Source organism: Netta rufina (genome assembly GCF_964035555.1).
Source record: "Netta rufina genome assembly, chromosome: 21".
Classification (NCBI taxonomy): domain Eukaryota; kingdom Metazoa; phylum Chordata; class Aves; order Anseriformes; family Anatidae; genus Netta; species Netta rufina.
In genome coordinates, this window is record NC_140145.1 from 4647855 (window position 1) to 4675310 (window position 27456).

At 40.1% G+C, this 27456-nt stretch overlaps 1 protein-coding gene across 1 annotated transcript in view; it reads right to left on the reverse strand.

Moving 5' to 3' along the window:
- The window catches only part of RABEP1 (rabaptin, RAB GTPase binding effector protein 1), a 52476-nt gene that overhangs the window by 14218 nt on the left and 10802 nt on the right, over positions 1 to 27456 (reverse strand). Inside the window, exons 2-9 of the mRNA XM_084299816.1 lie at positions 19583 to 19711; positions 17278 to 17481; positions 16064 to 16224; positions 9680 to 9799; positions 6251 to 6386; positions 5262 to 5440; positions 4162 to 4287; positions 1127 to 1594 (exon numbers count right to left, since the gene is read on the reverse strand). Coding sequence (XP_084155942.1) covers positions 1127 to 1594; positions 4162 to 4287; positions 5262 to 5440; positions 6251 to 6386; positions 9680 to 9799; positions 16064 to 16224; positions 17278 to 17481; positions 19583 to 19711 — 1523 coding nt within the window. The remainder of the gene's footprint in view (positions 1 to 1126; positions 1595 to 4161; positions 4288 to 5261; positions 5441 to 6250; positions 6387 to 9679; positions 9800 to 16063; positions 16225 to 17277; positions 17482 to 19582; positions 19712 to 27456) is intronic.

The window sequence follows — 27456 nt, forward strand, 5'->3', positions numbered from 1 at the left end:
CCACACGGGGCAGCACTCACAATCCCCACCAGTGTTCCTGCCTCCAGAAATACGTGGGAAGCAGGGTATTTCTCCCTTAATTCTAAGACAGGATTGGAGTAAAATGTCATCGGGGCAAGGAAATACTCAAAGTAAAGGACTGAAGTCAGCTCTGAGATTGCAATGACATAGTTTCTCCCTCTAGATACTACAAACTAGCAGCAACATAAAACCCAGCAATTTTACAATAGGTCTAAACCTAAGATCCCCTAAGTAACGATTTGCAGATAAGCTGAATTTCATTAAGTTGAGGAAATAAAATATCAACGCTTCTTCACCTCATCTGTCCTTTGCCTGGCCTCTTCCACCTGCATTCTTACATTTGGTTTCCCTCCCCCAGCATCATCTTCACCCATTTCTGACTCATCTCTTCTGCCTCCCTTTCTTACCCCTAAAGCATTATTCCGTGGCCTCCCTCCTTCTGAAATCCAGGCCCCAATAATATTCCTCTTTTCAGCAGGAAACTAAACACAGGCTTTAAACTGGCATCACATAAAGCTGCTGAAAATCTGCCAGGCAGAACACCCAGAAGCAATATTTCCTTGGTCACCCATACTGAAATTGGCACAGCGTTAAGCCTAATCTGCTGCTCATTGCTCACCAAAATTAGTTTCTGATGATGCAAATCCCTAACAATTTTCTGAAGCTTCCTTTGTGGTAGCTCTGTGTGTTATGCATATCTCGGTTGCTCCTTTCTAAGTCGCACTCCATGCGTAATTCTCAGTAAATATCCTTGGCATACAAAGCAGCACTGTTAGCCCTGATCCTTTTGTTAGGTCTTTGTCCTTTCCCAGTCACCCCCAGCTCCCCCTTCACATGAAATCACAGCAACCTCTGCCAAAGCCTCCCCTAAAAATGCTCTGCATTGAGTAAAGCTGACTTCACCATGAGCAGTCAGTTGATAACTCTTACATTAAATCTGCTTGAGCTAGAGAAGTATTCCAGAGAGAAGCAAGTAGCTACCTATGATGCTGCGTGTTTTCTTCCATGACTGCCCTCCAAGGAAAGCAAAGCAGCAGGAGCTGAACAGCCTTCCCCCGGCAGGCAGCCCACAACACAGGTGGCAGCAGGGCGGGCACTCACTCACCTCTTTCTGCAGAAGATTCCACTCCGTCTCGCTCACCAAGCGGTACCCGCTAGGAGACACGTAAGCGCTTTCTACCCCTTGTGTAACGCTGGAAAGAAGCGAAGCAGTCTCTTCTTGCTCTGGCGTCATTGCTTTGATTGCTTTTTCCTGATCTTTGGTTAACATAAACCCACTTGGCATTTGCAGAGACCCAAGGGAAGCTGTATCAAAGTTCTCAGAGACGGAATCTGCTCCAACAAGTGGTCCAAAATCTGACTCATCCAGATTCCCAGCAGATTTTGCTTTGTTGTTGTATCCTAAAGCTTTGGACTGTAAAGATCCAGATGTCCCCAGACTGTCTGTTGACTGTGCTCTCCGTAGTCCATCTTTAAACATATCATTTTCTGATTTATTGAAGGATTCACCAGAAGACAGAAGCAAGTCTGCGTCCAACGAATGGACTGAGCCATGGGTGCTATTTAAATGCACCTGGAATTGGAAAACAAGATAGAAAAAGTTAACATTCTGGGAGCACAGTACAAGGGGAATGCTGGACGGCAAGTATAGGACATAGCAAGGGGAGGTTTAAGTTGGCTTTGGCAAGAACATCTGATCGCCAAACTTAAGACTGAAGAAAAAAGGATATAGAGCTGAAATGTACCAGCTGCAATTAAAAAGAGTCTTCTGTTAAGAGTGCTTTTGTAAGAATCTGTCTTCCTGCCAGCTCTTAGCAAGGACACAGTCACCTTATATCTTCCGGTATTTGAAACAAGGCACTTCTTCCATTAAAGGGAGACACTTGCAATGTCACTTCTAGAACTATAATCAACAACAAAACACAAGTGTCCCTCTTCCACAACTAAGTCCAGAAGTCTGTCCATATGAAAATGAAAGGACTTAACGCCAACATAAAAGTGAGTGGAGAATGATGTATTTAAAATCTACTCTGTAGTGACAAGTGAGTATTTTTCTTCTATTTCTTTTTTCTACTTTGAGCGTCTCATAAAATATTGCAAGAGGAAAATATTTTCTTATGATACTTAAAATATTCTTTGCAAATAAAATAAAAAAAATGAAAAGGCAAAAGGCTGGGATTAAACAGAAAGGCATCCTGGGGAATGTCAATACCAAAAGCCACAGTAACTGTCCTGTGACCTGTACAAGGAACATTAAGTCTCTTGATCTATTTTTGTTTGTAGCACTGAAAAGAGAGAGCAGCAATGCTTTATTTAAGAAGCATGACTGTTTTCAAAATACCATCCATTCCAGTGCACTTCTTCTTTGCCATTAGACATGTAAAGGAAGCACCACTGAAAATAAATCTATTGAGAAAAATACTGAATTCCAAAATAAGTCCAGCATGGACTAGTAGGGTGCTGCTACTTCCATGTGTTTACATTATGTATTTACTTTAAAATGCAAATATACGAGTTGAAATTCATGAAAAAAAGTCAAGAGAGTATAGACATATAAAATCGCATCATCAGACAACTGATTGATGATATAGTTAAATTGGTTTTTTTGTATTGCAAGCTGCAAAGCCTTTTAAATGCTCAACAGAGAAGAGCTCAGAATTTAAATTCAGAGATATAAGACATGACTGATAATACACTTTATTGCCACTTGTAAAACACTTTCTGTGCAGCTAAAAAGGCTCTAAGAAGCAATAGAAAACAAATCCATAAATAGCAATTGAAAACAAATCCTAAATGACTTTGGAAACCATATCCTTCCCCAAAATACAAGATTTCCCATTGCATATAATTCCTAGAACTAAATAAATGCAGTACTTAATGGACTAAAATGTATCCCAAGAACTGAAATTATACAGAAAACATCAGAAGACAAAACCTTTGTTTGTCATCAATTGTTCTTATTTACCTATCTCGATAAAGAAATGTTAGTATTGAACACTGTATATGAAACAGAAAAAAAAAATGTATCCTTGGTGTATTATAAAGGGTATCTCTGCTCCATTTAGACGTTATGATTTTGAACATCTTTCTGCATTGCGAACTGTTACAAAGCATTGATAAACAATGAATAGCAGACCCTGGAATTTATACATTTTCTCTCTTTAAAAAGGATAAATAAAATGAACAAAATATCAGCTCACATAGAAAATTCTCAAGTCTCTTGGGGCTTACGCAAGCTTCTATAGTGCAAAACACAGTTTTTATATTATTTTGTCCTTACTTTGACTTACAAAACCAAAATGGAACCTGTTAGGGTATCAGCTAAGCAAGCAAAATACATTGGAAAAGGAGAAATAATTACCCATTCTGGTATTTGGTTTCTAAGTTCCAATCTGTGTGCTCCTTGGACTTGTTTCTTCGCAAATGAAAAGTTTAAGTAAATCTCAAATACTATTTCAGCTTGTCCCAGTGTATGACTTCCTACAACACCAAAACGGCTTGCTAACCAATGACATCCTGTAGTATCGCTTTTTCCAGCTGTCTAACGAAGCTACTAATGTAGCTCAAGCAGCTTCAGCGAAAACTTGGTGCTAAGCCCCAGCTACCAGCTTGGATTAAAAACAAACAAACAAAACCCCTAATCTTCAGCTGTAGAACAGATGTGGTCAAAACCCTCAGTTTACACAGTTGGATATATCTTAAAACACACATGCGCACGCACTCAACTGAAGAAGCAGGTTAGCAAATTAGTTACAAAATGTTTGCTTACTGTTCAGATTTAATTGGTTTCATTCTGAAAATTTAGATTTCAATTCTGAATTTAATTAGAATTTAATTCTGAAAATGTGTTAGAATATGGATATAAATCCAAAGAGAATTTAACAGCTGGTACCTCAATTTAATAATTTACCTCAAAAGGTAAATTACAGTTTTAACAGCATCTCTCAGAGGATTTTACAGTATTGTCTTCCAATCTTTATTTGAATTTATATATTCAAGTGCATCTCCAAAGATTTTACACTGCTTATTAAGAATTATAAGTGACAGAGAACAAAGTCACTACGTTTGCATTTCTATTTGTAATCACCCTGAGGAATGCAAAAGAACTTGAAGTTGCTTTGAACTACTCAGTTGTTTTACCTCTTCATTAGAGAGCTGGGTAAGGGATTCCTCATGGGCTAGAGAACATGAAGCTTTCGTTTCATCATCTGAATCTTTTTGCTTCTGCTCCTTCCTCTTGCTAAGTCTCTGCTGATCATCATCTTCCTAGAAATCAATGGTCAATAGTGAATGCATATATACAGGATTTAATTTTGCCACTGTAGTCATAACATTAGCTTTCATCATACACCGAACTACAAAGGAAGACAGCACCAGAAAGACTTTTTATCTTTTGGCTAAATACTCCTCTATTTGTCTCATAAGGGTTATTTTCATTTAAAAAAAAATCTAGTGTTCATTTCAAAAGGCACCCAAACTGACTTATTTTTCATGTTCAGTGTCCAACATACATTCTAGAAAAAAAATATCCAAAGAATGTATTATTTAGATCCAAATTCTTATAGGAATTACCAAATAGGGAACAATAAAAATAGCTGTTAGTGGCTATTGTACAGAACCTGATAACATGCACTCATCTAATGGCTGCACTAATGGCCGGTATACAAGCAAAAACCTCCAAGATAAATGTGAAAACAAGTGCTTTGATCACAAACAATGCAATAATATATACAAAAAGAATCAAATAAAGACCTCACAGAACACTAAGCCATAAAGCATGAACACAATCACTTGCATCAGAGAATTCAAAATGAAGCTCTTAAATTTATGCCTGAACTAGGTTCTGTCTTAAATAAATAAAATAAACAACTAGAAGGAAGTGAATCTTGCTATCTTAACATCCTTGATCTTGGAGTAAGAAACTGTCATCTGTGATGGAAAACAACTAGGTTAACCTCTTGATATTAATACCTTTTCACTTAATAATATTGGCAACATTACTTTTAAAGTTACTATAGGTAACAGTATTAAAACATTCACATAAATGGAGAGTTTGTTACAACTCCCAGCTGTCATTTAAATGGAAAACTATTAAAGCTGACTGCTGTCATTTTTTGGAAATATTAGCACACAAATAACTTCTGCTTCCAACATGTTTTCCATACTTTTCTGTACCACATTAAAGTTACAGTACTGTAATTAAAAAATAATAAAATAAAAAGAGGGAAGCAGCAAGTAACCTGATCCTTTTTTTTCAGTTCTTCAACTTGTCGAAGCTGCTCAGAGGTCAGAACAATTTCCATACGTTGCATGTCTCTCATCAACAAACGCTGAGACTCCAAGAACTGGTCATTGGCTTTCTGCCATGTGTGTTTCAACTGGTTGTGCTGTTGCCGCTCTTGCTCTAAGAGATGGCAGACTATTCAAAAATAGAAAGAGTTGTTCTGAACCAGCAATTTTTTTTAACCTGTCTTCTTAAACAAGGCATTCTCATGCATAAAAGTAATTATTGTTCTAATCAAAGACAATATAGCTTTGTTCAACAGCTATGTAGAATGAAATAAGACATTTTCTAAATTCCTAATCCCTAAAGCTGTCTTGAGACTAGGAATGTATCACTGAAAGTGCAAGATTTCCCAATTAGAAAACTGTTATCTTAAATTCATTCATGAGTTCTCATAGTTTCTTTTTTTAGTGCTGGTTTTAAAAGATGGTCTTCTAAGTCCCTATTTATTTCAACAGAAGGTTCAGCTTTACATTCCTCTACAGTGACTCTGCGCTGTACTGCCATGGACGTACATTCACACATCTGTTCCACCACCAGGCGTTCAGAATTGGCATACCTCAGAGAGATGTATCAATAGATTACTGCATTATGGAAATAATGCTCATAATTCTACACAAATAAGACACCAGTAAAATCACTTTAGTAAGAATGAAGCTTGCAATACTATGAGAATCTAACACAAATTCAACTGCATAACAGCATCCCCAGAGCAACTGAGTGGATATTATTTCTCTCCATCATAAGAGGACTCCAAAGTCACCTCTTTTATAAACATTTCATGGGCTTTCACGTATAGACACACTGCTTCCTCTCCATCCCATTTTTTTCCCCAAATACAACTCAGATACAAGCTCAGAAGAGAAGTAACAGCTATACTGTTTATTTTGTTTTGTGTAACATCCTTACATAGAAGAGTCAAAAGGATTATCAGCACATAGGTACCTTCATGCAGTTCTTTCCGCAGCTTTTCTGCATCTTCTTGCAGTACTGATTTTTGCGTGTTGAGAACAGCCACGTACATCTCTAAGTCAGTCCTACATGACTTCTCAGCTTCCAAATAATGGTTCAGTTCTTTAACCTGAATAAAAAGAGGGAAATCCACCATCTCAGTGAAGCAACACTCTCAGGCATTTCCTTTTTGTTAGAAGTCATCGTGTCACCTGTTTCAGTAACATACAGCTGCTGAAGACAGCAGTTTATTCCTAGAAATCAAAAGTATTCAACTATCAGTATGCAGGTAGCATTTTTTTTCTGAATAAATCATTTACTTATAAAATTCCACAAAATGAAACATTTAAGTGACTTGATTAGAGTTTCCACAGATGGATCCCAACAGTGAGGTGATCCCACTGAGAAGTGGTAGAGAAGCAAACAGCACAGAGAATCATACAGTGGTTTGGGTTGGAAGGAACCTTAAAGATCATCTAGTTCCAACCCCTGACCGCTGTCAGGGACACCTTCACTAGAGCAGGTTGCCCAAAGCCCCATCCAGCCTGGCCTTGAGCACTTCCAGAGCTGGGGCATCCACAGCTTCTCTGGGCAGCCTATGCCAGTGCCTCACCACCCTCTGAGTAAAGAATTTACTCAGAATATCTAATCTAAATCTACCCTCTTTCACTTTAAAGCCATTACCCCTTGTCCTATCTCTACATACCCTTGTAAGAAGTCCCTCTCTGCTTTCTCGTAGGCCCCCTTTAGGTACAGGGAGGCTGCTGCAACGTGTCCCCAGAGCCTTCTTCTCTTCTCCAGGCTGAAGAACCCCAACTCCCTCAGCCTGTATTCATAGGAGAGGTGCGCCAGCCCCTTGATCATTTTCGTGGCCTCCCCTGGACTGACTCTAACAGCTCCCTGTCCTCCTTGTGCGGGTGGCCCCAGAGCTGTGTGCAGGGCTCCAGGTGGGGGGCTCACAAGAGCAGAGCAGAGGGGGCAATCCCTTCCCTCACCCTGCTGGCTGTGCTGCTCGAGGTGCAGCCCAGGATATGGTTGGCTTTCTGGGCTGCAAGCATGCACTGCTGACCCTGCATCTGGTTTGGGGTTTCACACCCAAAGAACGATGTGGAGACAATTCAAAATAGAGTAAAGATAGTAGTCAGAAAATATGACTATGAGGCAAGATTGGACGAAACCTCAGAAGAGAGAAAACTTAGGAATGGGCAGAAAAAACAACCATTCAAACCCATGAAGGCCTGCTGCAAAGAGGAAGGAAAATCTGTTTGGATGGGATGAAAAACAATTACAACACGAAAGACTGATATATATTAGTAGTTTGTTGCTTGTTTTTTTTTGTTTTGTTTTGTTTTGTTTTTTAAAAACAGCAAAGGCTAACAAAAAAACTGAAACGAATGTCCCACAGAGACTGCAGAACCTCCGGTGAGAGCCTTTTAAGATAGGGCTACATAAACATCTGCCAAACTTGATGCATGTAGAAACGGATCCCATCTTGCAGCAGGGAGTGGGCTGAAAGATCTCTTTATGGCCCTATAGGGTTTTATGGTTTTCTGAGTCAGGAATCATAGAGTTTTTATATCAAAAGCAACAAAAGCCTTCAGGCAATTCCTGACTGGCTACAGAGTTGTTCATCATCTTCCTCAATGCAGTAGAGGAGCCACAGGCAATGACTCAAGAGTTGAACAAAGCCCTTCTACTTTTAATTTCCGTTAATGGTGGGGACAGCTTCTCCTGCCCTAGGATAGAAGTTTTCTCTCTGCAAGCCTTTGAAATGGAGAAATCTGTAGAATAGCCATTGGGAAGGGCAGAACAGTGGACAAAAAAAAAAAAAAAAAAGCAGCATAGTTTCACCAATCCAGTTAAGTACCTGACACTGAAAAAATACCGTTACTTAAAGCAGACTTGAGGGATTTCACCATGAGCAATGGAAAAGCCAACTGCACCGCTCATTCTGCACAACCTGCCAGTCCTCACACCAGTCTTGTAATAAAATCATGCAAATAAATGCCTTGTATTTTTATAGCACTGTAGATTAAAGTACTTTAACAACTTCCTATGTCTATGTTTAAACCCCTCCTTGCTATATAGAAAACAGCAATGCTCTCTGTTCAGGTTGAAAAGGTGCTTGAAATAGGATTACTGGGAACTTCAGACAGAAGGAATAATGAAGTTGAATTGACCACAGGTAAGAATTAAGGCCTAAATGATTTTTTGTAAGAATTACCATTTAAAGGGAGAATTCTTTAAAAAAAAAAATCCCCCAATAAACTATAAGCACGGATAAACTCATTTTTCTCTTTTTTTTTTTTCAGAAGATGTGCTTGCATTTTACTCATCCTGTAGAGCACCGCGCTCATGTTTTGAGAGCATGAAAGAAAAGAGAAAGTTCCCACTTTGTCACCTTGGCAATGAAAAGAAAAATATTATTTGCATCAAGAGAACAAACAGAACTACCTGGAGAACTATTATTCCTAGGCAACATTTCTGTCTCAAAATGTGACCTATAAAGCAATTTGCATAAAGAATCTATGAAGAAAGAAAAAGCTCAATCATGGACTCCCAATCAATCTAGTACAATTAATAGTGTTAAATGAATTACACCACTTCCTCAAATCACAGACAGACCTCAAGGTGCTGAGTACCTACTGGGATGATTTTCAATGAACGTGATCCAGAAGAGCACAAGGAAGGTGTTTGGATGTTTTAGAAACATCCAAATTGTAGGTTATTTTGCAGTTTCAGCCTATTTGACTTCAAAAATAGAAATACTTGTTACAGAAGATATTTGCATGCCTGTATAAAACAGTACATTACATGCAACTGTCTTAATGTGATGGAGCTATTATTTACCACCACAGCTGATGAGAAAGCTCAGTACAGGTTCTGAAGAATACAGGAACATTGGGGAAATTGCTCATAATGATTTTTTTTAACAAGATCTGGGATTCCTTTCTATGAATCTGAGCTTTGCTTAAAGTTTAAGATACAAGATTTCTGGTGCTATTCCCTCAGCTTTATGCCCAGGATTAGAAGATGAAATATAGCAGATGCTAGGTGGTAGTAGATTAAAAAAAAAAATCTGCCAAATGCAAATCTCTTGGGGGCTTTAAGCATGACAGTAATCTAAAGGCCAGGCTGTCGGAGAGGTGCAAAGCAGCTATTTTTCTAGAGCTTTTTTTTTTTTTTTTTTCCATTTGCAATAGAGCTGAACTTTAGCAGTTATATCTAAGCAGAGATGACACACGAATATAAAACAACCCTGAAAACAGAAAGACAGAAAAACGTATAGAGGTCAAAAATGTTATCTGCAAAGCAGTAGAAAAGTATACCTTTTTATCTCTTACAACATTTGCCATTATTAATCTGCATCAAACTAGTAGGATGCAAGACACAAATCAGGATACAGTTACAATTCCTCCTCACCTTTGATGCTTCTAACTCCTTTATTTTCTCTTCAGCTTCTGTCAATTTCTCTTTTAGTGCTGCAATCTCCTTCTCCATAGGCATCACAACCGAACGAAGCTTCTCAGCATCTTCCTGAGCCTGAAATTAATGCAATAAATTATGAATAACACATTATCATAGTTTTCACCACAATTTTTCCATTTTGTGAGACATTTGGAGGAAGTTTCCATGACAGTAAAAACTGCTGACTAAACTTCCACTTTCAACACTTGTCTTAATACTCTTTATTTAGTTCAGCTATTGCCTCTATGACAACAGGCAGATGTTATTCCCTTCAGAAAAAGCAACTAAATTTTGAATCCATGTATGGATTTGGGCCATGAGTATCTGCTTTTAAATTTCAATACTCTCAAATCTTGGGGGACATGCATTTCAAAATGTGTATCCTTTTCTGTTATTAAAGGCCTAGCTGTCCTGCGGCCTGCTGCCACATGGCTCACAAAAAAAAAAAAAGTGTATCACGAGAACTTCATGGTGAGTGATTGACCATTCATTTACTTACTTATGCAGTTAAAAGGAAAAGGATCTGCACAGTAACACATAGTGCAGCTTTGTTCTGTTCTGGAAGATTATTCTTCAGTTTAAAATTACTACTGATGCAGCATCCGTTTTTGGTGTTACCATACTCGAGTATTTCAAAACCACATACAGACCATCCATCAAAACCCGTGATATATTCAAGAAAACACTTCTGCAAAGATCAAAGCCAGGTCAACAGATTGAGGAGACTGATGAGGGGGAATAGAGAAAGAACGAGGTTAAAATAGCAAGAATTAAAATGAGAAATAGCATCCAGTGTGCAGGCTTCCTTTCATGTCTCCAGCAAAGCTTTTCAAAGTGAGAGCGACAGCTCCCACAGACTCCACAAGCAGAACACTCCGGAAAAAAAAAAGGAGACTCAAATATTCACCGCAGTAAAATTCTTCCTGCCAGGAAAAATTTAAACCACCTGATTTGGGTTGGTTTTATGTATGGAGGCTGAGAACGCTCAGCTTTTCCCTGCCTTCTACTGGAGGAGTTCAGGAAGGGACAGGAGGAGGGCAGAGAACCGTGTCCTCAAGCAGAGCCTCCTAAGGATGACACTTCTCCCAGCCCGATCAAATGTGGTAACTGCTAGAAAAAAATATTCATGTCTTGTTTTAAATCTAGACTAGAACGTAGGTTTCAGAGGCTACTCACTGGATTTTCATTTCCTGGTAAGCTTATTGACAACTGTATCCTAAATAAGGCTTTTAAGAAGAGCAGACAATGGAAAGCTTTGATGTTTTAGAGATGAATTAAAATGAATACATAAAACACTATTGCATACATAGCAATCGTACAAATGTTACCAGGCCTGTGGGGTCAAAAAAGCTACAAATAAAATTCTACAGGCAAAACAAAACCAAATTTCTTCCTGTTTCTTTCACTTCTGCTATATTTTGTCACTGCTGGTTTGTTTGTCCAAGGCACACAAATAAAATCTGTGAGGAAAAGCAAGGGACATCACCTGACCCAGTGAATTCAATACTGGGGACATGTGACAGTGTCACACAAACATACATATCCCGTCACTAGCAGCCAGCAACTAACTCATCAGTCACATTTTTCGAACAGATGGGAGCAGAAGTTCAACTTCACAGATTTTTCTTTCTTAATATTTCATTTATTCGATCTGTTCTCTCACTTGAAGCTACCTATAGCAGGCTCACATAGACAGCCCAACATTTCAAGGACTGTTGAATAAGCTTTTTCCTAATTACTCATGATAACTACAGGAACATTTCGTCACCAGTCTGATTTCACACTGTTCAATGCTGAATATAAAGCAACAAACACATCCATGGTGGAAACAACCAGTTGGAGAAACAGACAGAAAGTCCTCCTAAAACAAGATCAGACTGCTCAGCAGCAAATAACTGAAGAGACAAAATTGTTTATCAAATTCCATGTGATAGAAGAAGTACTCTAGCTTTTACTTCTTTGTTAATGAAGTTTGACATTGTCCTTGCATCACATTGCAAATCTTTACTTAAAAAATATGGGGAAGGATTCACATAAAAGGTCACCGTGATACTAAGATAAATACTCCAAACAGCCTCTCTCTGCTAAGCAAGAGGAGTGTTGCTTGGCCCGTCTGCTTTTGAAAGTCGGGTTTGAATGAAACATGCCATGTCATTATTTTTTACTCCATGTAACAACAGCACACGCAGAGTTTAACCTACTTGGAGCTGCCACTGAACAGTCTCATAAACCATGCCGTCACGTGGCAAGAGGTGTCACAGTATCACGTTGCCTCTGTGAAAAGGAGCCATTCAGTCTCCTCCAGAGGTATCATCATTAAAACATGCACTTCTTTTTCTTTTTCCTCCAAAATTGACTGCCACAGACCTAGTTTTCACATATTACCACCTTGTATTTATTCATCACCTGACGAAAACCAACCAACCAGAACCAAAACTGCCTCTGCAACCAATCCCCAACCCCTCCCCAAACCAGAGCAGCCTGCTGTCCCCCAGCCTGGCACAGAGGATCTGCAGACCACGGCACGAGGATGACCCCACAGACAGAACACCCTAAAAAAGGAGCCCAAGCCAACACCCCAAACATTGCATCATTCATCTGGCAGCTCAACACAGCGATCTTGCATGCCCTTTACTGCTACTAAAACCAACATTTTCAGCTGGAGAAATCTCAGGCAAGTAGAATACCTGACTGCTCCCTACAGATACACAGACAATCTGAGAATCTCTCCTTAAAGCAGGACTAATATTTACAGTTCATCTAAATTTATTCCAGTGTTATCACGAACAATGAAAGCAGAATTGAACAGCAGATTTTATGGCCACTTCTGCCACAGAAATCAAATTACCCTCCCCTTCCTATCTCCCCTATCCTGTCCAACAAGCACACTTTGGGACAGGTCTGTTCCTTCTCACTCGCTCGATACACAAAGCACCTGCTTGTTCTGTGGACTTCTGCTGCTCCCAGGGTGACAGAACTGTACCAGGAATGGCCTTGAGATTCATCACAGCTCCAACGACAAAATCAGCCCCATGCCTGGATGGAAGATGAGGTTGAGAAAAATGGACTAGCCAAAGCTTGGGAGCCTGCGGGATGCCTCCCCACCGAGCCATGTTCCAGAAGGAGCCCAGTCACTGCTGAGCAGAGAGCTTGATGGAAGCACACACTGCTACAGCCAGACCTCTTCCAGCTTCTGTGCTACCTGAAAGAACCTACCTGGGATCACAAAGCAACAGGAAGAGAGATTTTTATCAATCAATAATCCATTTTCTCAGAGATTAATCACCAGGTAGGCACATTATCGTTAGAGAATGGTATTTACTTTTTCTGAGTTGTGAACGGAGATCTATAGACCATGCACACAGTTTCCAACAGAGATTTCCTAGAAATTGTTGCTTTATCATAAAAATCACAAAATACCTAGGTTTCCTCCAGACATTCGGCAATTTGCAGCTTGAAATATATTTACATGGAGAAGCAGAACAGCTGCTTCCAGACAACAGCCTGTGCTCCACCAGACACGCTCTTTCTGACAAGGAGACGCTCAAGAATGCCAAACTCCAGGTTTGCAGACAAGACTTGGAGACTGCCTGCAAAGCAGTCACAACCTAGTAAATACAGCTCAAATTAGACTTTTATCAAAACATTACCCACCTGACCTGAGTGCTCCCAAACCGTGACGAAAACCAAGCACATTGCAAGCCTGATAGCACACAGATCAGATCTGTACATTCGACCGAATAAATAGGCGTTAAATTCAAAGAGATGATTTCAGGATTTGGAGCAACATTTGTTATCTACCCTTTTTCTCCTTAAGGCGAAAAACATGCAGACAACAAGCATAACCTTTATCAAGTATGTGGGTGCAGTATTGAATTTCATAGATTCTCTGTTGTTTAAAATGGATTTTATAACTGAACTGAACACAACTGAACTGAGATATTACCAAGTCAAGAGAGCCAACAAGGCTTGTGTCCTGGACTGAAACACAACACTTGTGACCTTGTCTCTGCGCTGTCCATTCTTCTCACCTCACATGGTCAATGCTAGACAGTGGTGTTGTTTTCTCCTGGTTTTAAGAGCTGTTGTATTTTATATGCTGGAATAGGGCCTATTTACAACACAAAGCAACATTTTTAAAATTTTTGTGATGTTTGGAGATTCCTTGGAGCTGAAGATGAAATTATTAAAGAAACTATAAATTCATGCCTTAGCATAAAATAAATCCATCTTTATAATCCCTCATCCTTATAAGGACAGAGGATAAATACCACCCCATTGGATGGCAATACCATTTTGCATGAGGAATTGATTCCAGGTATTCAAACAGTACACCCAAATGATCGAGAAAATTCATCCTTCCTCACTGACTGCTGTGGCATGAATATTCATTATTTTGCTAGTCAAACACAGCTTTTGGGGGGCTTGGGATTTGCTTGTTTGTTATTAGGTGAAATTGAACGTCCTTTTCCTGATTTTGATCTAATTCTTAGTCTCCTTGAGGAAAAACCTCACAGGTTTAATGAGAAAGAAGATTAAAAAGCCCCATGCAAAGCAGTTTAAGCAATTATTTCAAGCTGCACTCTGAAGACCAGCTTTCCCCCTCCCCCTCTTATTACATAAAGTATATGTTCCTCTACAGGCTTATAAACCTTTCCAAGCTCATATTAATCACAGATTAATAAGCCAGTCACCTTTTCCTTCAGGATCACAAGAAACATTGATAACACCTTTGAAGAAGTGCTGCTGAAATCACTATTTATCTGCTGTCTTAAACTTTTCAGTGCTAACTGGCTCACAGCAAAGCTACTGAGCCTCAGTGAGCTGCCATCTGAGCAACTTGCAGCTCTGTTACATGATCACCACGCCAGCTAGGAAAAAAAAAGAGAAATTTCTGAGGTTTTAGTTACCAGAAGACTTTCAGTGGAGAGATTATTTTCTGAAAGTTGTTACTGACAGTTTGTTGGTAATGCACTGATAGGACTTTTACACTACGAGCTCTGCATTTTCTGGGTTTGTTGGTAAGGGACCCACCACACTGATCAAATTCCTCCAGCTTTAATCAAAATCTTTTTTCCCCCTATTAGGGGTAAAACCTTCTCTAAACAAGGTGATGTCTTTAATCCAGAAGCAGTACGTCTGCAAATATAACACTGTCAAATGGGCTTTACTCAGACTTCCACCTTTATAAATCAAGGACTACATGAAGAACAGTGTTACTGAATAGCAAACATTCAACAAAAACCAGCAATATTTGAGAATCTCTTTTATAGTTTTTAGAAAGGAAATTCCATTTTGAAATAGTAATACTGATTGCTTGTTACTATACAGTACGACTAGGTAACATATTTAGAATGTTTGTGATATTCAATACTCCACTTCTGACAGCAAGCAGAAACATGGAAATGCAGTGACGTTGCACATTATCAGATGTTAGACTATTCTTCATCCAACACAGGACTATTTATTACATTTTAAGATCTTAGAATACCTTAAAGACTACAGTAAGCATGCTGAGAAGACAAGTTCACTTAAACATGAGTTGTTAATAACATGATGTATACAAAGATTCAAAACCTATCTATTAGGACCAGTTCATTCCCCTTCCCACCTGAAGGAGAGAAAATAGACTGAATTTTCAAATGCAACAAGAAAATCCAAACACACTCCAAGGCACCTCAACTTACTTCCAGGAAATGTTCAAAGTCACAGATCTTTGAACAACAACAAAACCTTTCCAAACTCCAGGGCAATTACCTTTCACCATCTACTAGGAGGAAAATTAGCTCTGTCCTAACTGAAACCAGGACAAAAGCCTATTGTTTTATGGCATCAAGGTTCAGTATTTTCTAGGAAAACAGCAGAATGGTGTTGCACAAACACGGCTAACCTCATAACAAAGGCCAAAGACATTTTAGACATAGTGCCCATTAAAAACCTCAGAAGTAGTAATGAGATCTGAGAGAAAAAACAAAGGTGCAGGAAGTAAAGGAAGCTTTACAAATCTGCAGTCACTCCAGAAAAATCTAAGGGAGGCTTTACTTGAGTTCAATTGACGGAACAACCAAAGACTTTACAAGGCCTCTTGCTTTTACCAACTGAAAACCAAACCTTGCCATCTTCTCAAGTTGAACCATCTTACTGAATATATATCATCAGATACAACACCTCTATGGATTCAAAAGCAAGATCATGACGACTTCCACGAACAAAGAGCTGAAAGTTGGCAGAACCGGGCTGTGTGTACTTATGGGGAATTATAGCAGGGTGTAGGAATGAACCCACACATAACACAAATACATCTCGAAACTGTAACTGAAGAGCTAGATCTCAACATACCTTTTTCATTTCATTTTCTAGATTTTCCTCCTCTTGACCTTCAGACAGACGCCTTCTTAACTCTGCTATTTCCCGTTCCACATTTTCTCGATACTGATTCCACTGAGCTCGTTCCTGCTCCAACCTGTGATGATACTGGAGCTCATAGTCACGAACAGTCTCTATAAAACAGCATTTCCAAAACTTACTTTCAATGCAAGATGCACAACAGAGCTTTATGAATTTCATCTCCAACCAGCCAATGATTTTTCATAGTTGACCTAAAGTAGGACATCAGTTAAGTCTTCCTTCCCCTCTCTTCCCTTTGACTCTTACCCCAGAAAAGCAAAAGATACTAAGAAACTACATTTCAGTTTGGGCCATTGCTAGAATACAAACAAACCAGCCCTCCAAACCGTACAGTCCCTAATTTCAAAACAGCATACCTATCTAACATCCTATTTAGCAATATGTTTTGCACCTTTCAGCACATTATCCAGACAAACTACTGAAATCCTACTTCCTCACTCTAAAATGCAACTATAGACTGTAGACTCAGGATATTATGATCTTGTTTGTGAACCTTGAAGAAAACAGCCAGTTATGGCAACAATTTGTTCCCAGTTTACATCCTATATTTTATTCCTTGAATATAGTTTGTCTCAGAAATTAGAACAGCTGCGCAACATGCAAAGATAATAAAGAATAGCTCAGAAACATCTAGAAAAAAAAAAAAACACACACAAAAAAAAACAAACATGAAGACCCAGAGCTGAAAAACAGCAACACATGCAGTAACTAGCCTGGGGAAAAGTCCATGTGATGATATTGGAGGGACACAATTGTCTGACAGCAGAACTGTGTTTACACAGGAGAGAACAGAATCATGCTGTCAGCCTAAAGCTGTTTTCAGACTTGCCAAATCACATGTATTATACTTATCTTCATGAAGGATGAAGTATCACATTCCCAGTTCCTCAGAAATGTTTTCTATATATGTGGAAATTCCCACTGCCATGATTCCTTCTAACTTTTATCTCCATATTACCAGAAAAGAAGAACCAAGCTCCTTTTGCCAAGCCTAGAAATTATGCTTGATCTGCCCATTCTGTAGCTCAGTTTTGCCAAGCCATGAAGAGCAACTTTCCATACTCTGTACGAGAGCATACATAAATCACAGAATGCATGCTAAGGAGGTGTCTGATCTCAGTGGCAGTGGCTTGTCAGGTTGTTACCTTTCATTACAGCTTGCAGTGAGGCCACTTCTTCTTGCCACTGTCTCTTCACCTCATCGATAGCTTCCTGCTTTGTATTCTCAGAGACAGTGGCTATAGCTTTGATGTTCTCCATTTCAGCATGAGCTTCCATCAGTTGTGTCCGCAATTGTCCCAGATCATCTTGGGCTGCTTGAAGCACTGCATTTTGTCTTTTCAGGTCCTCTGAAAAGTATTATTATTTCCATTTAGCTTGATTAAAAATAAATTCAATCCGAAGAGTATCCACAGTTGCTATGACAAAGAGCAGTGCTCTAACAAGGGCAGGGAGGGAAGCGCTGATATTACAGCATCTACCTATAACAACTGAACAAATGTTAGCAGGTATCTTTAGGGAACATTATCTTGAATTCATTTGCCCTTGTCTTTTATTTGACTTTTACTTGAAAAGTGACTCTTTTTTTGCTGATGCAGCCACAAATCAGACAGTGTAGCTGTAACCTATGAATGAACATGCCTGGTGAAGGTGAACTGTGCTTTTAATTAGTTCAGTACTATTTAATTCATTCTGGTAATGAATTTGGAAAAGATAAAACCAACAGAGAGGAAGACAGTTCTTCACCATTTTTGGCACCAACTTGGTCCAAATTTGGACAGAATACTTTGTATTCTAGACTAGAAACACTCTGTGAACACTACCTGGAGCCCGTATATGAAAATTAAGCAGCCAAATTTGCTCTATTGTGCCTGTTTCCACTAGAAAAAGAGATGCATTCAACTGAATGTCCACTACTTCCCTAATTGTTGCAACCAGAAGCAGAGATTAAACTAATTTCATATTATCCTCTAGAGGTTTCAGTTAATCTGAAGCAAAAGCTTTAAATGCTATATATTATACAATTCATTCTAAAAGTACTAACAGAAAATATAGTTTTATGCCCATGTAGCCTATTTCAACAGCAATAACTTTAGCAGAAAGATCTGGCCAGCATACAAAAACAACAAGCTATCTCTATTAATCAAGCCTGGTGCCCAAGACCTTACTACTTGAAAAAGAATATGAAACTCTAAGCTAATTGAGTACTAAAAAGGACATTAATCCTTGAATTAAAACAACAACAACCACCACCACCACAAAATCCTATAGCATCTATGTTATTTAGTTCCTAAATGACAGTGTTAAAGATAGCCTGCCACTGTCCCACATGTATTTTTAGGAAAGGGTCTCAGAGTACAAAGAGGGGGAAAAAGCTTTGGTGGAGGGGGGGAAGTAATTGCTTGTATATTCTTCTCTGGTATCCTTTCACTCTGGTACATATAAAAGTTGTTTTTTTTTGATCATCATAATTTTCTATTTTTTGACTGCTTGGAAAAGAGAGAAGTACTGCTGATCTCATCAGCAGCATCTTGTATCTCAAATTTCCTTTCATCCAGCTGCTAGAAACACAAAGAAATAGGCCTTCTGTATGATCTGATCTTCATTATGCCTGTTGTATTTCTGCTCTCATAAGCTAATACAAGCAGCTGCAGTCCTAATGCATTATTTTTTGGGTTTGCTTTCATATGTTAAGGACAGAAAATCATCAGAATTAGAAGTAAACCAATTTGGCTCTCAGAACAGCAACTATCACTACTCTCCAAGTCTTCATTGGATATTTGAGCTCATATGGTTCAAATTTTCCTACAGCGTGCTATTGAAATAAATGCCCTTGGCTAGTATTAAAATTTTTACAATGTTTTTCTGCTTACATTCTAGCTCAGATTGAAAAGTAAGACAAATTAATACTGTATGAAAGAAGCTAGCCACAAAGCATGAAAAGCACATCATCTAGACTACATCTTTCTGCTTCAGCTGCTGTTCAGAGAGAATGAGCACACTGACTTTAGAGTTGGTATTAAATTCAGGGGTGATGTGTCTGGATGTACAACAAGTTGCTCGGCTGACTCCTGTCTGTGCAGCCAAATTTTTAAATTAATTCCAAAAATTTGTTCCTGTAAGCTAAAGAGCCACCAATTGAATTTTACTCCCTACTCATCTCTTACATTCTTACTATAACTGTTTAAGACCTTACTTTTCCATTTTTGGCAAATCAAAAGCAATGTGTTATCTCATAATGGGTATGTAGCCAATTATCCCAGTATTGGAAGAAAATTATCTTAAATCCTAACTAGGATTATCCTTAACCAGAGGAAAAAAAATAATTGTGGTGTGCATGTGCAAATGGGAAGCAGTAGTTGGCATTACAGAGGTTATTCTTCATATAGGCTTTACATACAGCGAAAGTTTATTTAAACTTTCAAAGAATCCAGAAAATAGAGAACTTACCTTCCTTAGCCAAGTACAGCTCCTTAAATTTCGCTCTCTTTTGATTAAATTCTTGCTCGAGTTGCTGCTTGGTGCGCAGAAATTCTGCATTGACCTTTTCCAATTCTGCCACCCGTTGTAGAAGAGCAACTAAAAATAAAACAGAAGATAAGGTACGTCACTAACAGTTAAGGCATCCCATTCTGCAGCTTAGAGGTTTGAGGCTTTTGCTTTTTGAAGTATATTTATTAATTAGTTCAACTGTTGCCCCACAATAAATCAGAACAACCAGTGAGACTCCTTTAAGCACAGAGGGAAGGTAAGTTCTCTTAGACTGCAGCATCAAATCGCAGTAGGTATCTCCAGAGCTATTTGGGAACGTGGCAGGGAATTCTATAGAAAACAATTCCCCCAAAGAAAATCATACTTCTGTAAATACACCGAAGGAAGCAATTGGGAAAAAACAAACAAAAAGCCCGTGAAGGCCGAGCGTCAAAGCACCAAGTTCTCAAAGGCTAAGGTTGAAGAAAACTCAATGACAGCTGCTGAGCTAACAACTACAGACAAAAAAAAAAAAAAATCATAAACTAAAACATGGTGCCTTGATGTCTCCTGCCTTCAGTTCTGCACTTCCATTAACACATTTTGCAAACTACATTCATTCAACCAAACTGCCAGAAGATGACCACAATCTATGGAGAAATAACTGATCATCAGATCAAACGCTTCCTGTTTCCAGCAGGTAAAAATCCGTAAGCGAGCACATATATATCTGCATTTTCCAGTATTTACTGCATTAGCAGATGACCTGGTGGTATGGCAAACAAAAGGAATAGTATTAAGTCCACAAGGCACTGAAGACTGTTACAACACGATCACCACAACGCTGCATGACACTATAAAGAGTGAGAAGCACAACCGCCACCCCTATAATACTGATCTTCATGTGCAATATTAACTGCTTTGCACCTCAAGAAGCACAGGCCTGCTTTAGGTGCCAGAGGGTTTCCTACTGTACACCTCAGAACTCAAATTCAAAATAGAAACAAGAGGCAGATGAGCTCAAACAAAACCCACCTCCATGCGGCAATGCACTGAGCAAACAGCGTTCCTCTAAGCAATCCTCTATCTGTTCTGCAAAAGCATTTTATGGACGTGTTCCAACTCCGTCTGGTAGAAAAGCTGAATCACTTTGTTTCAGTTATAGTCCCTACACAGCACAGACTACATACACAAAATATTGATCCACCAGACACGCTTACATAGCCCACCCAAAACACTTACCACTAAAACCAAGTACAGAAAACGTAGTACAGTGGCCACACAACTTCAGCAGCAGCAAACATTGAGACTTGCAAAGCGGTGGCAGCAGATCTACAGCTTACAGTGGTAAAATGCTGGCTGGTGAACGCCATTGAGGCTGTGTGTGTTATGTTTATTTTTAGTACCAGATGACTTAGAGTAACTGCAGACACGAACAAAAGGATCTTTTAAATGCACTGGTATGTTTTACTGATTGCTGTTTATGAGGGCCTGTGGTATTATAAAACGTAGTGCTTAAGTTATCTGCTCAACTCCATGCTGGATAAAAGGTATATGTAGCTACAGAACCAAAGAAATCTTCATTTCACTTTTTCAATTGAACTTTCAGTATCAAGACATCAGCTTTCCTGGCCACCCTCTCTTATTGGGATTCTGCAAGGCAAACTGCACAGGGGAACTCTCCAGAATGCAAAAGAAACCTGCAGCAAAGACAGCTCACTGAGAGGAAAGCTTCAAAGGAGCTCAGAAAGCGCCTGGATCAAAACCAGGACTGAAACAGCATGCGTGGAGCCAGGCCCAGGCTCGACTGCACTTCCCAAGGCTAAAGAGCTGCCTTCGATCTCTTGCAGAAGCGTAAGCCTACGCTTCCACTCCCCACTGGCTCGAGAGAGATCGATGCTGGAAGCCAAGGCAGCCAGGCAGCAGGGCTGGAGGCGCCTGGCGGAGCCCCCACAGCCACCACGCCGCCGCCTCAGAGCCAGGCCAGGCCAGGCTTAGAGGAGGCGCTTCTGGTGCCATGGCTTCGGCTCTTGAAGGGACGCGATGACAGGCTCTAATATCTAGGGGAGGCTGGATTGTGCCACAGCCGGGCAGGTGCCCAGAGCCATACACACAAGTTGAAAAGAAAGCAAAAAGGAACCTAGGCATCACTTGCCGTATGACCGACATTTTGAAGACCTCAAAACAGCGGCTGTGCTACTGCTCCCATCAGAAAGCAAACTTTGGCTGTGCAAAGCAACCACATTATATTTCTTCTGAAGAGAAGACTTCTGCCGAGGACAGAGGGCAGAGGACACCACAAGAGCAGACACTTCATGCTGAGGCAACAAGAAGTTCGGCCTTCCTAAACCCTCCCGCCCAAGCAGAGAGGGGTGGCAGGGTCACCAAGCAGGAAATGGAAATGAAACTTCAAGTGCTTTTGTTTTTACAGTGTGGCCTTTCTCTCCAGCCTGCCAGTTGCATGTAAAAAGAAAAAAGTGAATAACCCGGCACAACAGTGCTCTGGCTGCTGCCAGGCCAGCTGTAGGCCCTGGGAAGAGCAAATGGCGACAGGTGAGATCTGCAGGCCACACATCGGCACAACTATGTGTTAGCATTATTGCTTTCATTCATGTACTAGGCTCAAAGTGTTTTTACCACCCGTATGAGGTGTGTTCAGGACAGATCCTGGCGTTCCACACACACAAGAGGAGTTTCCCCACACCAGCGTTATCCACATTTCACTAACACACGCACCCGAGGAAAATAAATCATATTATATGTCAACCCCCAGAAATGCGTATGTGTAAAAAGAAAAGCAGGTTATTTTTAAGACATCATCCCAACTACCTTCTTTCTACTAAGTGAAAATGGTTATATTTTCACAAAAAGATTGTCTTTTCAGTGGATATGGTTTGTACGACAGCAATACAGACACTCCACTTTCTAGAACGAACCCAAATTTGAACTGCCAGCTGCAGGTAACCGCAGGCCACATTACACAGATTAAAGCCTGCCTGGAAAAGCACTGAAGTCACTGGCAGGAAAGGGACATTCAGAGATTTTCAATTAGATCACTGTCATTTATAGCTGAAGTCTTGCTCTGAAGTTAGGCCCAAATCACCTCAGTTCTGTAAAAGAGCTGAGAAAGAAAAGTTTTTGTTTGCCATCATAGGCTGCCAAAAAAAAAAAAAAAAAAAAAAAAAACAACCACCAAAAACTGTTCATTTTGGAATTGTTCATGAATGGGAGCACCATACACAGAAAGGCTGAGGACATCAATGAAGCACACAGCGAACCACTCTATGACAGGAGCCACCATTACACGCCGGCCCCCAGGAGGCAGGGAGCACTCTGTATCCCCTAAGAGAGGCAGTATGGGAGGCCTAACTCCCCAAATTGGGCCCTAACTCATTAAGAAGCAAACAAAAACCCTATAGACCAACTTGGTAACTCACAAAACAGCACCAATAAGAGTTTAAACTAAAATCGATAGGCCGAACTGAAAATGAAGCAAGCAAACAAGAAGTCACTTTGGCCAACCATTACTCTACAAATAAGGCTTTTTTTAGGGTATCGGGGACTACTGATGGGAGTCAGACAAACCAAGGGCATTACCAGCTTTGTTTCTAACGAACTACATGGATGCTGCATAGGTACTTCATGTCAAGAGCAGGGATCACCATCTACCTGTTTAACGTTATAAAACACACTGCATGCTATTACATGGCTTAACCAGGTGGAAGAACTCAAAAGAAGGGCAGCAAAATCCACTTATGAGTGGAGTCATCCATTTACGAGAAGGCTATGAGACAATTGGAACACGTAACAAGAAACTACAGTGAAAAAAAGACCAAACTTTCTCTTAAACCAACACACAGCAAGGTTTCAACGTAAGGCAAACACACGAACAAGCACACATCCTGTATGTGACTAGTTACTTAAACGCTGCTTCACAGATCAGCTCCCAAAAGGATTAAATTTTATCTATGACAGTTCCCAGTTATGCAAACATGTAGTGACCATTCCTGAATTAAGACAGACAAAGCCGATTATCGCCAAGTTTATTTTTGAGTACTAGGTCTATTTATAAAATTAATACCACAAAGCTTTCCACTTGATATTTTAGGATGTCAAACATGACATCAAGAGTTCAGTCCTACAGCTGAAATCTGAAAAACAGATCAGAAACAAACTACTTGCCTCCAAAATATTTGCTAGACATAAGTCACTCGTGTCACTTTCCACCTCTTCCTTTTCCTGTTATGATTGGGCAGCCATATCTTTTTATTTTTTCCATACCTCTGTCTCAAGCATTTTTTTCTTCATGCTTATTTCCTAACAGCCCTAATTTTTATCCACCACGATGCCATATTGGAGCCACATTTACGGTGCTACATAAATTTGCAGTCTAGAAGTCTGCCACCAGTACATGTATTTTGACTGCAGATAGCTTTTCTTAGTTTTATTTTCTTTAAAGATTTGATTAAAACAAACAACTTGCAAAACATACTCCAAAGAATGCAGTTGTTTGGTAAGTGGCACCCGAAAGTAGGGTTTTTTTAGTAAGCGAGTTGAACAGAAAAAATTCCCGATTTATGACATTGAAGTGGTGTTCTCTTCAAGGAGCTAAGCTTTCCTTTACACACTTGAACAGCAGCACACCAAACTGAAGGGGAAAATAAAAGGGGGTGGGAGTGGTGTAGAAGGAAAAAAAGAATTATTTGCTTTCCCAAACTTGCATTTGTAAGCATCAAGCATTTCATTTACCTCTTCTGGACAAACATCTATAGCTTATTGGTCAGCATACATTCGTTTAGTTTTATTTAAGGACAGAGAACTCATTTTCAGAGGCAACAAAACCCTTTGCATTGTCACAGATCTCCTTTCCTGAGGACGTCACTGCGCGCAGTGCTGACAGCCAGGCTCCAGAAAGAGAAGGAAAGACGGCGATCCTGCAGCTGTGCTACGGGAGACGCGCTGCTGCTTGCCAATATCATTACCAGCAATTCTGCAGAAGTAACTTTTAGGCAGTTCCCTATTTTGGGCACTGTGGCTTTCAGAGACCTTGTTACATTTGCCCAACAACTTATAGCTTATGGTACAGCTGAAGGTTATTTGACATCCCTAATTCCTTCTGTACTGACTAAACATTCGCAAGCAAGAATCCAGTACTAATTTAATGCTATGTTCATTAAAACTTGGTGGTGGAGTCAAATGCACGTATCAGTTAAGATACTGAACTGAGCCCTGCTGCAGCATATCAGTTATAATAACTTTTTATTGCAGTAAATCAACAATTGCAGTATCAAAAACATTCAACTGAGCACTGCACATTAAACATCTAACCACATTATAAATACATAACATCAAGCAGAACAGCTTGCATTATGCTATGAAAATAGTATCTAACTTTTCCACTGTAACTTGTAGTCTCAGTAATGCCTGTTCCTATTCTTTATTTTCCTTGTTTTAAGCACTGTATGACATGCTACTGTAAGGATCTCAAAGAAACACAACATTTAAATAATTAAAGTCTAAAGAAATGAAGAAGGTGAGATGGGAAGGAGTCTCTTCTAGAGAAAACAAGGGTCCTTTGCGTGACTTCTAGCTATCCAAGGATTAATTAACAACTAGATAACTTTTGATGTGGTACTGTAAAAACCCACGCAGCCGTTTGTATGACCATCTCCACGGCATTTGAAGCGAGCTGCTTGCATGCTGCAGGTGTCCCCGAGGAACCCGCTCCTGCTCCCACCAGCTGGGGTTGGGGCGGCCGCCGCCCCGAGCGCAGCGACAGCTGGCACTGCTGTTCTACATCAGCACCCAGGTGCACAGCCAGCAAACAACGCTGAAAGCGTTTCCAGGTTCAGGTCAAATGCTGATTACCAAAAATGCCATGTAGTACTCGCTAGTAAGGCAACTTGTTGTCCTCTGTCTTCCTTGTGCAACCATTTTTACCCAAATCGTCCTGGAAGCATGATCACACAGTGAATGTTGTCATGTAGAATTATAAGGGGAAAAAGAAGCGAAGACATTGTTTCTCCTTCTCCGTTTTTCTCCACTACTACTTCCCTCTTTTTCTCTCCTTCCTATGGGGCACACAACACATTAACTACTTCCTTGCTTTGTTACTGCCTCCCTCGCCTTTCTTCTCAGACACAAAACCGGGCAGTTGCTGTTCTGGAGTCCAAATCCCCGATGCTCCCGTCACCCTCGGTGAAGGGGAATCACAACTTACCTCCTCCCAATCTTGGTAAGGCCGATTCACGTGGTGAGTAATGCTCCTCACCTCTTCCACACATTTAGTCATTCTGGCCCCAGGTAATTTAAGTCTAGTTTTAAGTTTATGCTTAGCTAAACATTATTTAAATCAGAATGCAATGGAACAGCGGTCACTCGCATCAGGTATCACGGGAATGCAGCTATTTACATAGGGTTGTATGCACAGAAGTGGGCTTGGACTCTTTTCCCCAGTAATTTATTTTACATTTGCCAAAAGCACCTTCACCTCCCAAGGGCAGTCCCCTACCTCCATCAGTAGCCTGTTTTTTCCTGCACCCCTCACCACAGTAGCAGGTCCTTTTCCTTTACCCTTTAACCAGCCTTTTGCTGTTTTGTGCACACACTTGACCTTCTCCATGCAAGTTTCAAGCCAATGAACGTGGGGTTTTGTTGTCCTTAGTTTTTCCTCTAATTAATTCCTGCCATTGATACTTTGGAAGGTGAGGAGTACAATCCCTCAAAGCTTCTGGAAAACACTATCAGTATTTTTTCAAGAGTAACGCCACCCTCTCCACCCCATCAATTAAATGGTAATTTAAATAGGGCAGCAGTGGATCAATCACGGTGTAGGAAAAGTCAGCTAGACATCATGATGGATGGTAAGCCAGAGAAAGTATTTTGGCTGCACGTGGTCATCCTACTGCCACCATCAGTGAATCTGCTCAGAAACACGAGTTTGAGTTCCGCATAAGTCAACAGCAAGCAAGTTACAGTTTAATGAACAGAGACACTGAATTCACCTATAGAGACAAAAAAAAGAGAGAACTGAGTTATTACTCTCATCTCAGTCACCAGCACGTTCCTTGATCTCTCTGTGCTTCTATCTTACTCTCCCTCGCTGTAACACTGACAATTTTTCATTTTTATAACCTTTCTTTATAAAAGGCTCATTTAAAAAAAAAAAAAAAAGTCTCGGCAGAAATAAAATTCAGTGACTTCTTGGGTTTATGGAGGGTCTATTTACTCTACAGGCTGTGTACATTTACCCAGGCTAGCCACCGCTTGAGCAAACAAGCGAGCATGGTGATGACAGCACAAACCACAGCAAAGGTTAAGCATCCAAGTATTGGTCAGGTTTCTCTAAAAGGATTCACAGCTTGTGCCGAGTGTCGTTGCTGCTGCGATTACACCACTATCAGCTTAAAGCTAGTCTGGATCTACATACCCTGCAGTCACAGTCCAACTTGATCCCTTGGCAAAGCTTTTCAAGCATTTAGTACGGTATCTATGCTTAAACAATGCACCTGTCAAACACGTCAGTGTTCACGTGCGCGTTGCCACTCCTTTTATTTCATCAGGCTGCCCTACCTCGCTAACCTGTAAGCTAGGCAGGCAGCAGAAAGGTGTTTCAAGCAGACAGAGGAGGCCCTTTAGCCCCTAAACAAAACCCTCCAGCAGCGCCAGCTACTCCCCTTCCGTAGTATTTTGAAGTCCCAATAAACAGTCAGGCAGCTCCATTCTTCTTGACCAAAGTAACATCGAGAATATGAATGAGCCTTCATGTTTGTGCAGGAAGGCTTCTGCCAAGCCTTGCCACGCTCCCAGATCTAACCATCACGTGTACAAAACAGCCAAAGTTCAGAACAGGA